At 45.2% G+C, this 13,954-nt stretch overlaps 1 protein-coding gene across 4 annotated transcripts in view; it reads left to right on the forward strand.

The window, feature by feature from the left end:
- The first annotated feature begins 1,295 nt into the window (after positions 1-1,295).
- The window catches only part of IGF2BP3 (insulin like growth factor 2 mRNA binding protein 3), a 121,924-nt gene continuing 109,265 nt past the window's right edge, over positions 1,296-13,954 (forward strand). For all 4 annotated transcript variants that reach the window (XM_031455046.2, XM_031455047.2, XM_064487505.1 and 1 more), the window contains exons 1-2: positions 1,296-1,836; positions 3,240-3,300. In XM_031455046.2, the coding sequence (XP_031310906.1) occupies positions 1,662-1,836; positions 3,240-3,300 (236 nt within the window). In that variant the 5' untranslated portion in view covers positions 1,296-1,661. The remainder of the gene's footprint in view (positions 1,837-3,239; positions 3,301-13,954) is intronic.

Genomic DNA, 13,954 nt, shown 5'->3' on the forward strand with positions numbered 1-13,954 from the left:
CCCAACCCCCAGCACCCACCATTGTACTCGTTACATACGGGGTAAATTATGAATGGTTCTCAAGGCCAAATGCGGGCAGAAAAGAAGCAGAAAGAGACTCGAACAATTTTTCAAGTGCAAATACCACCTGGGGGTAACGCAGAGCGGTCTTCCTGTTTTAAGAGTCCCAAGTTCTCCAACTAAAACTCTTTAAATAAAAGTACCAGCCTACCCCACTCCTCCTCCTCCTCTGGAAACTACAGGAAGAAATGGTTTCCGTTTAAATGCCGAGTTTTCCCACTCAGACTTCTCTGCTCTGGCCTCTGAGGCCTGGGACGCCCCCATCCCCACGCCAAAAACCTCGGCCCCTGCGCTCCCCTCCCCCACCATTGGCCAAGCCCGCCCCCGGCCTCATTGATCCCCGAGCCTTTTCTGAATCTCGCAACCAATGGCAAACGCGAAGCTGAGAGCCACCGCGAGCGGAGGCGGAGGAGGTGTCGCCCAGACACCCGCCCAGGACGCCAGAGCTCCCATCCCCCACCGCTCTGGCTCGGGGCCGCCCCACTTCCCCGGTGCCCGGGCCTGTAAAGGGTGCACAGGGTGGGGCGCGTCCGCGCGCCGCTCCCGCCCCCACCCATCCCACCCCCTCACTGTGTTTCCGCCCCTGCCAGCCCTGGAAAGGTGCTCGCGGCTTTGCCGAGGTTACACTTTTTCTGTCATCAAAGCCACAAGGAGAGTTTGGAATTGTGACTCTTTGGCTTTGTTAATTACCTATTTTTTTAAAAAAATCGAATATTTTAAACTCCGGTAACTAGAGCTGAGGAATTGCCTAGCATCGCCACTCTTATCCCACTAAAAAAAAAAAAAAAATCAATATTCCTACCCTCTTCCTCCCCTCCCCCCTAGGATCCGCCCCGACCAGATAACCCTTTCTAAACTCTGTTGTGACAATCAGCTCCCCCAGCCGCATTCCCCTCCGCGCCCCGGCTGTGGCTCCTTTAGCGTTCCCCCCCATCTCTCCTTTTCAGGGTCCCTTGCCCAATCTCGTTTCCCCTCCCCCTCTTCCTCCTCTTGCTAGCTCTTTTTTTTTTTTTTTTTTTTTTCCCGAAACCCACTCTAATTGAAGCGCTGGGATTCCTCACGTGAGACGTTGATTTGTAGTTTGAACACGTGGCTCATTCAAAAAGCCGGACACTCGGAGCGGATTTTTTCCGCCTCTTGCGCCTTCCTCCTCCCTCCACCCCTTCTCCCCTCCCTCCTGCCAGTCACCCTTCGGGGTTTTTTATGGGGAGGCGGTGCCTACCCTCACGTAGTGTGATATTTTCACTGTCCGCTGGCCGATGCCAAAGGGGTTGGGGAGGAAGAGACAAAAAGTAGTTTCTCCCCTCCTCTCCTCCTTTTTCTCGCTAATCCCGCCTCCTCCTCCGAGTTAGGAAGACTCGTTGATGCGTTTGGATTGTAGCAAGGGTTTTCTTTTCTTTTTTTTAATACCTAGAAGAGGAAAAACAAGAATCCTCGGATCTGATTTTTCGCTCCTCGCTCTTGTCCTTGGTTCTTACTGTGTTTGTGTATTTTAACGGCGAGAAGAGGAGGGGAACAAAACCCGCCGGATCCATCCATCGCTGTGGGTGGTTTTAATTTTTCGTTTTTCTCTTAATTTTTTTAAACAACCACTCTTCACAATGAACAAACTGTATATCGGAAACCTCAGCGAGAACGCCGTCCCTTCGGACCTGGAAAGTATCTTCAAGGACGCCAAGATCCCGGTGGCGGGACCCTTCCTGGTGAAGACTGGCTACGCGTTCGTGGACTGTCCGGACGAGAGCTGGGCCCTCAAGGCCATCGAGGCGCTTTCAGGTGGGCCCCGGCCTGGCCCCGCCGGAGTGCCTGCTCAGCCCCGCGCCGCCCGCCCGGGCCTGCTGGGGTCCAGGGCCCGGAGCCAGGCCCGCGCTGCCACCGGGTTGTCCACTCTGGGCCCCGGCCTGGGCGAGTGCGGAGAAGGGACGAGGCCCGGGCGCCCACACGCGAGAGTCGGGGTGCTTCTTCCAGGCTGGGCTCCGACCCGGCCCCCGCGGCTCCCCTCCCCAGCCGATCTTTGCGAGCTGAGGGCGGACGCGCTGTCAAGAAAGCCTGGGCGCGGGCTCCGAGGGAAGCGAGGGACCGTTCGGCGCGGAGAAACGGGGCTTGGGGCGGGGGGAGCGAGAGCGCTCTCCCCGCCCGGGCCCAGGCGCGTGCTCCAGGCTCCGGCACGCCGGGCCTTGGGGGCCGAACGCGAACGCCTGCTTCTCGCTCCTTCCTTCCTCTCTGTGCTTGTTATTTACGGGGTTGGGTTCGCTGCCCCTCTCCCCGAAACCCGGGCCGTGGGAGAACTCAAAGTGGCCTTGACCCCGCTGCCGAGCGAGGCCGCGCGGGCTGGTGCCTCCCACCGGCGGCCCCGCGCTTCCTCTCGACCCTGCGGGAGGCGGGCGAGGCCGACGCGGGTTCCTTGCTCAACCTCCCCGTGTCCGACGAGCAAGAGGGGCAGGTGGGCACCGGCGGCCAGGGGTAGCCAGGGAGCGAGCACCGCTGCGGCGCTTGGCCGCTGGGCCTGGGGCTGCGGCCTCCGCCGCTGGCCGGGCGCGCTCCGCGAGGGCGGAGGACGGTGCGTGGCAGGGCGGCGCGCGGGGGCGGGACGCCCAGGGAAAGGCTGCGCTCGGGTCCCTCCCGGAGCCGCGTGCCCTTCGGGGTGGCCGGCGCCGGGCCGTCCTTTGCGCGTTGTACAATCAGTGCTAAGATGCATCTCTGGGCGTTCGCGCTTTCCGCGCCTGCCCTGCTGTCCGCGAACCTTTCCCGCCACTGCCGCTTCCCAGCGGGCCTGAGCTTGAACCGGGAGAAGGGCCCTGGCGCCCCCACCTGAAGAAAGCCAGTTTAACCCCCTCCCCGAGTTTGTTTTGTGGAGTGTCCAGCGAGGTGGGCGGAGGCGCCGTGTCAGTCCGGAGGTGGGGGGGGGGGGTGCCGGGAAGGATAGAGTGTTACCGAAGTGGTGGCTCAGCCAGTTCCTCCCCCTTCCCACTCTTCTGTAAAGTACATGCTGCTCCGAGGGGGTCAGCTTCCCACCTGCGCGGGGCCCGTTTCTCTCGACCTAGAACCGCGTCCGGACGAGCGGAGGAGTTCGGGGTCTCAGGAGGCCACTTGTGTCGCCTCTTAGGCTGTGCGGGTCCTTAGGGCCCAGAGAGCCGCTAAACCCGGCCAACTGTCTTCCACCTCTTGTGTGTCCGCAGGTAAAGTGGAACTGCACGGGAAACTCATAGAAGTTGAGCACTCGGTCCCAAAAAGGCAAAGGTGAGCTTGTTTATTCTCATAGATTCGGTTCTCAACCATTGGGAGAAGAGACTCAACACAGCTGAAAACAACTTTCCCTCTTACGCTTATTGGGTTGTTGTATGGCTTGGTGTTTCTCGTCTTCTCTTGCATTTGCAGGTGTGTGTGTGTTGTGTGTTTGTTGGTACTGCTGCGAAGGAATAGACAGCTTGTCTGTGGCCCATGCCACTGGATTATTGTTACTAGTATAAAAGTCTCAAGGAAACTCTCGCAGCTATATGTTTTCTGACAGAGTAGGTCAGGTTGCTGGAACAGGAAATCACAGTCTCAGAGGGCAGTTTCTGGGAATCTGTAGGAATTAGGAAGCAATGGGTGACCCCCCCCCTCCCCACCTGAAAGTACTGGATAGGCGAAAGCAGCGGCCGACACGCGCGGGTGTGGCGTTCCTTTCCTTCTCTGTCCCGAGTTGGCGGCGACGAGTCTGAGAAGCCTGGGGGGCCGTGCTCACATCTGAGAGGAGTGGAATTTGCCTTTACCCTGGTAGCTCGCCTGCTGGGATTGGAACACGTGAGTGAACGCCTGGGCTTCTTCTGCCCAGAAGGGCCTTTCAGTCACTGCAGAGTTAGACAGTTTTCTTCAAACTCTCCTTTGTCTCCTGCTCAGCATCCCCGCCCCGCCCCCCGCCTCACCAAATATTTTTTGCTTACAGGTAACCATCAAGAAATAGTAAGGACTGAAGATTTGTGCTGCTTAAGCAAGGGGATTGCATTTTTGGAGAGCCGTTGTAGTGTGTCAGTTTATAGAATATTTGGAGACTTTTAATCTCTGGAGTATTTTGGAGAAATGGCTCCTTTCTCCAAAGCAGGCCAGATACCGGCTCTGTAACTGGGACTGGAAAGGTGTTGCTCCTCCCAGTGGTGCTGGGGTTGGCTTTTGCCTCTCTAGGTTTTGCAGGGTGGGGCTGGGGTTTCTGCCTTCCCCTTTCCCCACCCCAACTCCCAACCTGGGCCGAGTAGTAAACTGGGAGTTAATTTAAGCTAGGGCCTCCGTGTGTCTGATTAAGTATTGGTGAGAGTGTGTGCTGGAGGGCAGAGGGGTTTGCTAGGCATTTCCCTGGTGCTTTGCAGAGAGAGATGACCCAACAGGTCATCCTATGCATATTTCTAGTTTGAACTCTCTTCCAGGTAAAGCATTTTCACAAATTGTGTTTTTGGTAGTGAGCTGATGTGGATTTTTGTGGATTTCTCTTCATGTATTTAATTTTTATTAGGATAGTTGGAAAGGAATTTGCATGGCCAGATAGATTTAGTTCTGGCTGGGGAATTTTGGTAGGGGTCAAGTTATTTTATATGGGAGAATGGAGTTCTTTTTTAAAAAATTTTTTTAAATAATAGGATGTGTACTGAAAACTGTCCAAGCTGATCTCAGTTTAATAGCAACTGAAAAATTGGAGAAGTCTTACTTCCTTAAAAAGAAGTTTAAAAGAATAGTCTGAGTTGTTTATCTAGGGGAAAAAATATAAGCACATTCTGCAAACTCTTAATTGGTTTCATGTTTAGTCACTGTGTCTTAATTTTCTTCCAATGTTGAATAAGAAATAGGCAAATGGTTCTGTTGAAAGACTGGCATTTAAACATGAGGGTTTCTAAATTTAAACATTAAATGTCTTGACCTGTATGTAAATACAGTTACTTTGCTTTAGTCTGCTGATTTTTCCTTTACAACCTGGTGTGAATTTCTCCCCCATGTGTAGGGAATTAGGTTAAAAACTTTTTGGTAATAAGACTACCTGTTTTATTCTTAAAGGCTTTTTGCCCAACCTAAAAACAGGCTTAGTTACTTGTTACTTTATGACAAACAGGAGTTCCTATTTAGGAAAGCACATAAAGTAAAATATTACCAGTGACAGCAAGTATTTATCAATGGAAGCTTCTTCAGTTTATTAACAATGTAAATTAAATTTTCTAGCTGATTTTCACTAGCATTAAAATGCTTAGGATTTTAAATGATACTGTCTTACTAGCTAAGTAAGTAGGAGTGAGGACATGGGAGACAACTTTTTTACTGATTTAGAGAGCAATCAAGTAAATCTTTTGCTTGTATTGAAATGGCCAAAAATGAGCTGAAAATCTGTATTACAGTTTTTGTTGATTGTTGTTGTATTTTTAACTGAACCCTGGAGCTGTATAGCAGTTTTCTTTATCTGGACTGTTCTACTGTCTAAATAGGCTTTGGGAGAGGGCAGAGAAGGCATCCTGGCGAACCACATGCCCAGCACCTATAGGAAGGTCAAGAGGTGGTACTGATGACAGTGAATTGAATGCAGCAGACCAGTCCTTGCCAATGAGCCTGTTGGCCTTCTGGGTGGAGTTATTTGTGCTTAGCAGTCATTGCATTCCATCCCATCATCGTGTGGGCATCTGAGGCAGGCACACCCATATATGCAGCAGTGACCTTTATACCTGCTGTGTGAGGCATGTTGGGAGCCCGGTGCTGAAGAATGCTTATGGCAGCACTCTGAGATGGATGAATGGGCTTGCAGCGACTAAACCGGGGAGCAGGCCCAGGAGGCGATTTGAGTATTGGTAGGCTGGGAGCAGAGCTGGGCGGGAACCTTTCAGTAAGGGGCATTGTTGAATTTGGTTCAGACCAAGCTTAGTTCCTGATTACCGAAGTCTCAGGGGAATGTGGAAGGAATGTTGCTTTTCTGCATTCAGATACCCCTCAGTTGGGGAAGATTATAGAAGTGCTTCACGGAGCTTGAGGTCTCATGCATCCAGAATGAAAAGATTTGCATTGAGTACATGTGATAGTGTTGTACTTGTGATTCCAAATATAAAAGATACAGCACATGAATACTTGGGCTTCACTCTGAAGGTGTAAGCTTTAAAAAAAAAATGTGCCCCCGTTATGGGTAAGGGTGGGTATGAAAATTGTTGAGACTTTGGAAGACTAGCTGAATTTGGTTGGAAGAGCCACTGGTATCTTGAGGGACCTTGTTTGTGCCCCTATGTGATTATGTAAATAGCACTGATTTCCTTTTTGTTATGTTGTGGGCTGTTGGGCATGGGAGAGGGAACGGCAAAGTCGCTGACACTGGGGAACTGAGAGGATGGTGGCTTTAGTTCATTTTTCATTATTTTTTTAAATTATAAAAAAAGTTCCTATTTTCCACTTTTTTATAGCTTAAACTTCCTCAAGATTTAGCTGTTAGCTTTGATTAGAATTGTATGTAGTCAAAAATACATTTGAATAAAGGAGAAAAAATAGTAGGATATTAGAGTTAATATTTTTTCAGGAAGGATTTGTTAAAACAGACTGTGGTGCTCAAATGTCTTTTTTCCTTCCTTAAAAAAAAAGAAAAAAATTAAGCGAACAACTTATTTCCGTATTAGAATCTTATGTTTAGCACGTGAATTGGATATAGAGAATGTATAAAAGTTATTAGGGTTTTAAATAATCTTACTTTAAATGGCTGTTTAAAAGCTAGTGCTGCATTTTAATAGCTGTTAAGTATAGAATAGAATGGTGCGGTGACCAGCAGTGTGACCATTAGCCAGGACAAATGACCCTGTTGTCTCAGGACCATAAAAACTGTTTTTAGTGCTCAACATTTAAACAGGTATGCCCCTGACTCATCAGTGTGGTACAGGTGAATCTTGTGAATTGGGCAAGTTTCTCACACATGCATCGACTTGAGATTCTGAATGTTAGGGAAGTTTTCGTGGCTGGTGAAGAATCAAAGACAAGGTTATCTCTGGAGTGCTCGGTTTAAGATCAGTAATGCATGACTGTGTAAGTGGTTATAGCCAATGCAATTTTTCTTGACTTCATGTTTTCTCAGTACAGTTTGAGAGAGTTTAAAAGATTTCTCACTTTGACCTTATTAGAATTTTTAAAAAGTGTTGATAAGTTGCTTCTGTGTGGCTGTCCACAGTAACAAGGAAAACACTGAAAACATGACATGTGCCTGGAGCCAGTGGGAGTTGAGAATCTTGGCTTCTGTTTCTGCCTTTCTTTTGATTTATGTGATCACTTACATTCTCTGTTCATGCCACATGCCATTATAATAAACTAATAAGGGGCATATTTTCTGAGTTTTGCATTTGGCTTGAAATAAATGAGTTACCAGCTAGAGTTTAAAATGTATATATTTTGGAATTATGGAGGTTTAGGGTTTTCCCTGTAAGAAACTTGACTTGTGTTTCTTTTCTGTAGTGTGGTAGCTCAGTTACTAGTGCATGTGTACGTCCTTCGGGGAGTCAGCAAGAGGAACGTGATCTTTGCCATACTTTGAAATCCTTTTATGGGCCACACCACTGCAGTTCCCGTGTTGTTAAAGGTCTGGGATTTTGTACTGAAGTGAAGCTGCTGAGGCATCTTTGTGTGTGTGTGAAGCAACTCCACTGTAACTGTCTTCAGCAGCATTCAGACAGCAACTTTTCTAGCAGTAACTAATTTTGAAAGGTATGAATTACCATTCAGTAACTGGTGGTTGGTTTGGTCTGGGAGGAAGGAGAGAGGCTGTGCTATTCTTAGCTGAGTTTCCTTTATCGACTGTTGACTCTGATTCAAGTTTCTAGAGTCATAAGACAGGAGGTGGCAGTGTGGGAGCGGTGACCAAGGGATAGGATTGGCATTATTAGTTAGGATCTCTGCCCCATAAATCTGTCTACAAATTGGCTATGACTGTGAAGTTTTGCTTCAAAGCTGGTGGCAAACATAGTTTTCAGTACTCTATTAAAATTGAGGGTGTAATTTATCATGGTCTGAAATAGCTGTTTGGCAAGAGTTCGGTATTGGTAAATAAACAGTTATAAATACCAATATAGTATGTGGGATTTTTTTTTTTTTGCCCTGAAGGGGAATACACAGTACATAAATTGTATGTTCTAGAGAATTATGCTGAGACTATTTAACTTGATTAGGAAATAGTTTGAAATTATGGAAGTATTCTTTGAGGAATATACTTAAACTACAAGCTGAAAGAGGCTGAAGTCCTTAGACTGTCTGGCATTATCACTTAGTTGTTGAGGATGCCGATTCCATTGTGATCATGGTGTTTCACGTCTGTACTGCTGCTTAATAAACCACCCCAGAACTAGTGCCTCAAAACAATAGCAACTTGTTCTTCCCCATGATCCTGTGGGTCTGCTAGGAGGTTGGTTCTGTTCCATGTGGTATCATTTTGGATCATTTGCTAAGCTGGGCTTAAAAGGTCTAAGAAGACTTCATGCACACGTCTTGGGGCTTGTCCAGATCACCTGTCTCCACGTGGTATCTTAGCACTCAGGAGTAGCCCCTGGCTGGCTGCAAGCAAGTGAAAGCAGAAGCTGCGGGGCCTCTTACAGGCTATGCCCAGGATTGGCACATTATTGCTTTTCATCCCATTTTACTGATCAGAGCAGGTCACAGGGCCAGCAAGATTCAAGGGGACTATGGAAATAGACTCTGTCTCTCAATGGTAGAGTGGCATGCATGTGCAGAGAGGAGAAATTGATGGTGGCGGTCTTTGTAGGGGATCTTCCACAAACTGGGGAGCATTTTGGCTTCAAAAAGCTTAGACCATAAAACATCTGAAAATTACATTTAGCCAATCCCCATTGTAATATCCTGGCAAGAGATTGTGGTATTAGCTTTGGAGGTGAGGAGTAGTGGTCGACTCTGTATATTTCTAAGGAACATCTAATAGCATTTGCTGATGAGGTAAATGAGGCGTGTGAGAAGGGTAAAGGATGACAGAATTTTTTGGCCAGAACAGTTGGGTGAAAAGTGGTGCCATTTACCAAGATGGAGAGTACTGAGGAGGAGGAACAGATTCTTGGGTGGAAATCAGGAGCTTTACTTTTGACGTACTGTGTTTCTAATATTGATTAGAAATTTAAATGAAGTCGAATAGGTAGTTGGATATATCAGTCTGGAGCTCAGGGGAAGGTGGAAAGTGGAGGTGAAAATAAGAAGTTTCATTAGCTTGTGGTATTGAAATCATGGAATTGGACAGGATCACCAAGGAACTGAACCTGAGGCTGTAGGAGGAAGGAGAGACCAGCAAAGGAGAGTTACGGAGGCCAGCGATTAGTGGAAGGCAGGGTGAACTGTTTCTGGGAGATAAGTGAGGAAAGCCTGTGGAGGAGAGTGTAGTCAACTGTGCAGAAAATCACTGAGAGTTTGTGCTTTAGATGGATGAATACTTGAGTGGGGGTGGTGTTAACTCTCAGCCTTTTGGCTCTGCTGTAAATAAATGGAGAGTGATTTAAGAATTTTGGAGCAACCCGGAATACAGCCTTTCTTCCAGAATTTGTTTATTTGGCTCTGAGTTCATTTTTTTACATTCCAGAAACATCTATGGACATGTATTTATAACCTGGGGCAATAGAAGAGGCTCCTAAGTTTAGTAGATCCGCTTGCCTGATGGACAAGACTTGTGTGTGACAGTTGACCTACCCTCTGGCATCTGTTGCAACACTTTGGGTGACTGTGAGCTCACTTTATTATAGACAACCCATCCTGCTTTTTATTAATACACATTTGGTTCCAAAACAGTGTAGACTAAATTCAGTGGTTCCCTGTGCTTGTGTAAATACTTGTTGAAAGACAAGCAAAGGATGAAACTAATGGTCAAAACGTTTATCAATATTATGGGCTAGGTTTAAAATAATTTAATCACTTTGTTATTTTAGGACGCTGGAATAAGTAACACATTCCTTCCATTTTACTCATAAAATCTGAGCTATAAGAAATGCAAGAACCCTTTTAAGTAACCTAAACTCATTTTTGCATATTAAAAAATCTGGTCTGGTGGAGGGTATAGCTCAGTGGTAGAGTGCATGCCTAGCATGCGTGAGGTCCTGGGTTCAATTCCCAGTACTTCTACTAAATAAATAGACCTAATTACCTCCCTCCATTAAAGAAAAAAAAAATCTGGTCCATGGTAAAGTAGCCTCCTCAAATTATGACTCCTCATTGGCCACAGTAGTCACCAAAACTAGGTGAAGTGTTAGAGCAGTTTATTTTGGGACAGGTGACTTGGTCTGAATAACTCTGCCTAAGACTTTCTTTGTGCAAGTCCTTTGATTAATAGAATACTATTTCTAGAATGTGTTAAACATCTATTATTTTTAGAGGGGAAAACCAATAAAATGAACTAGCACAATAGGTTTTTTTTAGTGGTATTAGTTGCTTTACCAAAGGATTCTCCATAAAGCCGTGGCAGAAGAAGTGACTTGCCCAAGGCACTGCAAGTGATTAGTGGAACGCATTTCCAGGTCCCCTGACTCTGCCCTGTCTTCATTCCTCTCATTTAAAGTTGTCAAATCCTTAAAAAAGTAGCTTACATAGCAGCCTGATGGTGTTTTGCAGTGGCAAGTTAGAGCAGAGATGTCCTGTTTCTTGCTTCCTCTGAAGAAAAAAGAATCTTGTTTGGCTTTAAAGAGTTGATTTATTGTCGTCCTGTAGGAAAAAGACTGGTACAGGTAGTCTGGAATCTGGAGCTTACTAAGAAATAAAAATATCCGGACATCCTTTGAAAATGAGACTACTTTTTCCTTTAAAGTATTTTTTATTTTTTTCTTTAGCAGCTTCATTTTAATATAAATGAGTTTCAGGGAAGTTGGAAGGGGCATGAGGAGATAGGAGAACAGAGGGCCTGAGGAGATAGATGCTATGGCTTTATCCCAGGCGGGTGATTGTAACTCACGGGATCTGTTTTGTTTCATTTTATTGAAGTACAGTCTATTACAATGTGTCAATTTCTGGTGTACAGCACAATGTCCCAGTCTTACATATACATATATGTATTTGTTTTCATATTTTTTCCATTAAAGGGAGATGTGTTTTAGATTGCAGAAGAGGTAGAAGTGTCCTGATTGGAGTCCATGGTGCATGGTTGTCCCAGCTTGTTAGCAAGTTTAGCAGGATCCTGGCTTGCAGAAAGAAGTCTCTTTAAACCTGGAATATTAAGGGTTGGGAGAGATTTGGAGGGAGAAATCATGCTGAAACCTCTTGATTAGAAGCCTTGATGCTTGTCTCATGTGCTCTTGTTGAAACAAAGGGTCCAACTAGAAGAATGTCAGATCTGGGTTTGAACCCCAGCTCTGCTTTCTGAATGCATGATGTCTAAGGATGAGGAAATCGAGTCTGGAAGGTTAGAATGGAAATGATGCCTCATAGGATCCTGAGGATAGTGTGTGTAAAGCATCAATATGGTATCACCCAGTATCACTCCAGTGGCAACTGTTGTATTTTTCCCTCTTGAGATTCAAATGTGAAGGCTAGATGTAGATTATATTTGGTGGTGATAAAAGAAGTATGAAAGTATGGGGGAGGGTATAGCTCAAGTGGTAGAGTGAATGCTTAGCATGCACGAGGTCCTGGGTTCAATCCCCAGTACTCCTCTAAGAATAAATAAATAAACCTAATTACTGCCCCACCCCCCAAAAAAAACTAAAAAAATTTTTTTTTACTTTGTTTTGGGATGTGGGCTCCTAAGGAGAAATCTGTGGGTGGTGTCTTTTGGTTTTAATTTTCATTGAGCGTGTATTACTTTTTCTTAAAATTAAGGTGTAACCTAGATACAGCAGAGTATAAATATTAAGTAAATATCTTACAAATGCTTGCAAATGTATGCATGCAAATTAATTCAAAACACATGAAGTAAAACGTAAAAGTACTTGTTTTTCAGTCCTTCTTATCCCCATGCATTTCCCAGGTCTTACAGCTGGTAACTTAGTATGTGTTCTGGAAATTCTTCCATGCATGTATCCACAAGCACTTTCTAACTTAATAGTCAAATTGTATTATGTATTATTTAAACTTTTCCTAAATAATTTTTCCCGAAGAATCTTCGGTGTAGGTACAAAGAGTTCAGTGTACTTAAACTAACAGCTGCATTGTTTAGCATAGGTGTGCAAGAATTTAAACATTCTTTTCATAGTAATTTCAATTGAGCATATTTATATGTATGTTATAAGGACTCTTGATTGGATAATTTTATAAGGTAAATTCTTAGACTGGAAATTGCTGTATCAAAAGACATGGACATTTAAATTTGCTAAGTGCCCTTCCCTGAGCACTAAGTTTAGCTAGTGACATGGTTCATCATAATTTGACAACCAAGGGAGCTGTTTGCAGTGAAGTGTGCAGTGAGACAGTTTGGTTAAACCATCTTTTCAAGCATGGAAGACTGTATCATTCTAGGAACAGCCTGATTCTTTCTACCATGGAGGTTGCACTAACTCTGACAGGTCTAGATCCTGAGATTCATTATGCCCCTTAAATGTAAAAATTAAGTCAAAAGCTATAAAGGTTAAATTCTGATAACTTATAGTTCAAATACCTGGGGCTTAAGTTCTCTTATACTTAGCACCTTGAATTTTTGGATCTTAAGCCTCAGAAACTAACAGTATTTTCTTGAGGTGGAAACTTTACTAAATAATATTTTGAGGAGAAATTTGATTAAAAATTAGTTTCCAAAACAAAGTCCTACTCGGCTTACCACTCTAACTGGGTAGATGATGACAGGAGAGCTTATTTAAGAGTGTCTATGGTGATGTTAAAACTGTTTTGAGCAGTGATTGAGTTCTCTCCAGTGATCCACAAGTGTGTTTTTTTCTTTTTAAATCAGCTGCTCTTGCAAGAATGGAGACGCTCTTGCTTTATCTTTGTGAGATAAGTATGGTTGAAAATTTTAATGTGCATATTTTTGGTGTGCTAGTTTACCTTTTTCTGCATTTTTTTTTTGAGTTTCAGAAATGAATTCATTTCTTATGACTTAGAGAAATTTTTAGTTTAACAAGCATAGATTGAGCACGTGTGCTTGTAGTCAGTTGCATGCTAGGTTTCAGGAGCTAGAAAGAAGACTAAGATACTTGTTCTAAAGGAAAGCACATGGAGTGTAGTGACTTTGATTTTGTTTTGTCTCAATCTGTGGGTGACATTTTTATATTCAACACCAACAGTGGCTCACTGTGGCAGTGATGCCAAAGGTGGAGTGATATCTCTGCAGGTAAAGAGAAGTTGTAAATGCATCATGAGGTGTATAGAGGATGCCCCAGAAGCACAGGAAGGGCATTAGGCTTAGCTGAGTGTTGGTGCAGCCAGCCAGGGAGCGGTTCAGAGAACAAGGCATGTGAAGGCAACCGAGGCTAACCGTGTGCAGTGGGAATGGGAAAGGCAGAAGGGACAGCAGGAGCCAAGGCATGTAAGTGTGAAATACCCTGGTGTGTGCGGGGGAATGGCAAGCTGTTTGGAATTAAGAGAGGTTTAAGCGGGAGGCAGGATGGTGGTAGAGGCTGAGCCCAGAGGGGCGGCAGGAGCAGCCTGTGTGCTTCAGGAGTGACTGTATTATTCTGTTCTTCATGTGTGTAACTTCGGGGGCTCGTCAGTTTAGTTAATGTCATTTAGCAGATGGTTATTTGGGATTATCATGCAAGACTTGATGCCTGGATTAATTTTGGGATCTGATCACCAGAGATCATGTTGAACTGCTTTTACCTTTGAAGTGCTTCCTGGAAATGGTTATGCCCCCAAACATCCCGTGGGTATAGAGCTGTTCTCAGGATACCCTCTGACAGGGTGATTAGTGTCAATTGTGAGAGGACTAGGGTCTGTGTAGTAAGGCTGACTGACCTTATGCTGTTTTTTAAGGTCAGTGATGACAATCATAGTTTTTTTTTTT

This window comes from Camelus dromedarius, chromosome 7, assembly GCF_036321535.1.
Source record: "Camelus dromedarius isolate mCamDro1 chromosome 7, mCamDro1.pat, whole genome shotgun sequence".
In the NCBI taxonomy this organism is placed as follows: domain Eukaryota; kingdom Metazoa; phylum Chordata; class Mammalia; order Artiodactyla; family Camelidae; genus Camelus; species Camelus dromedarius.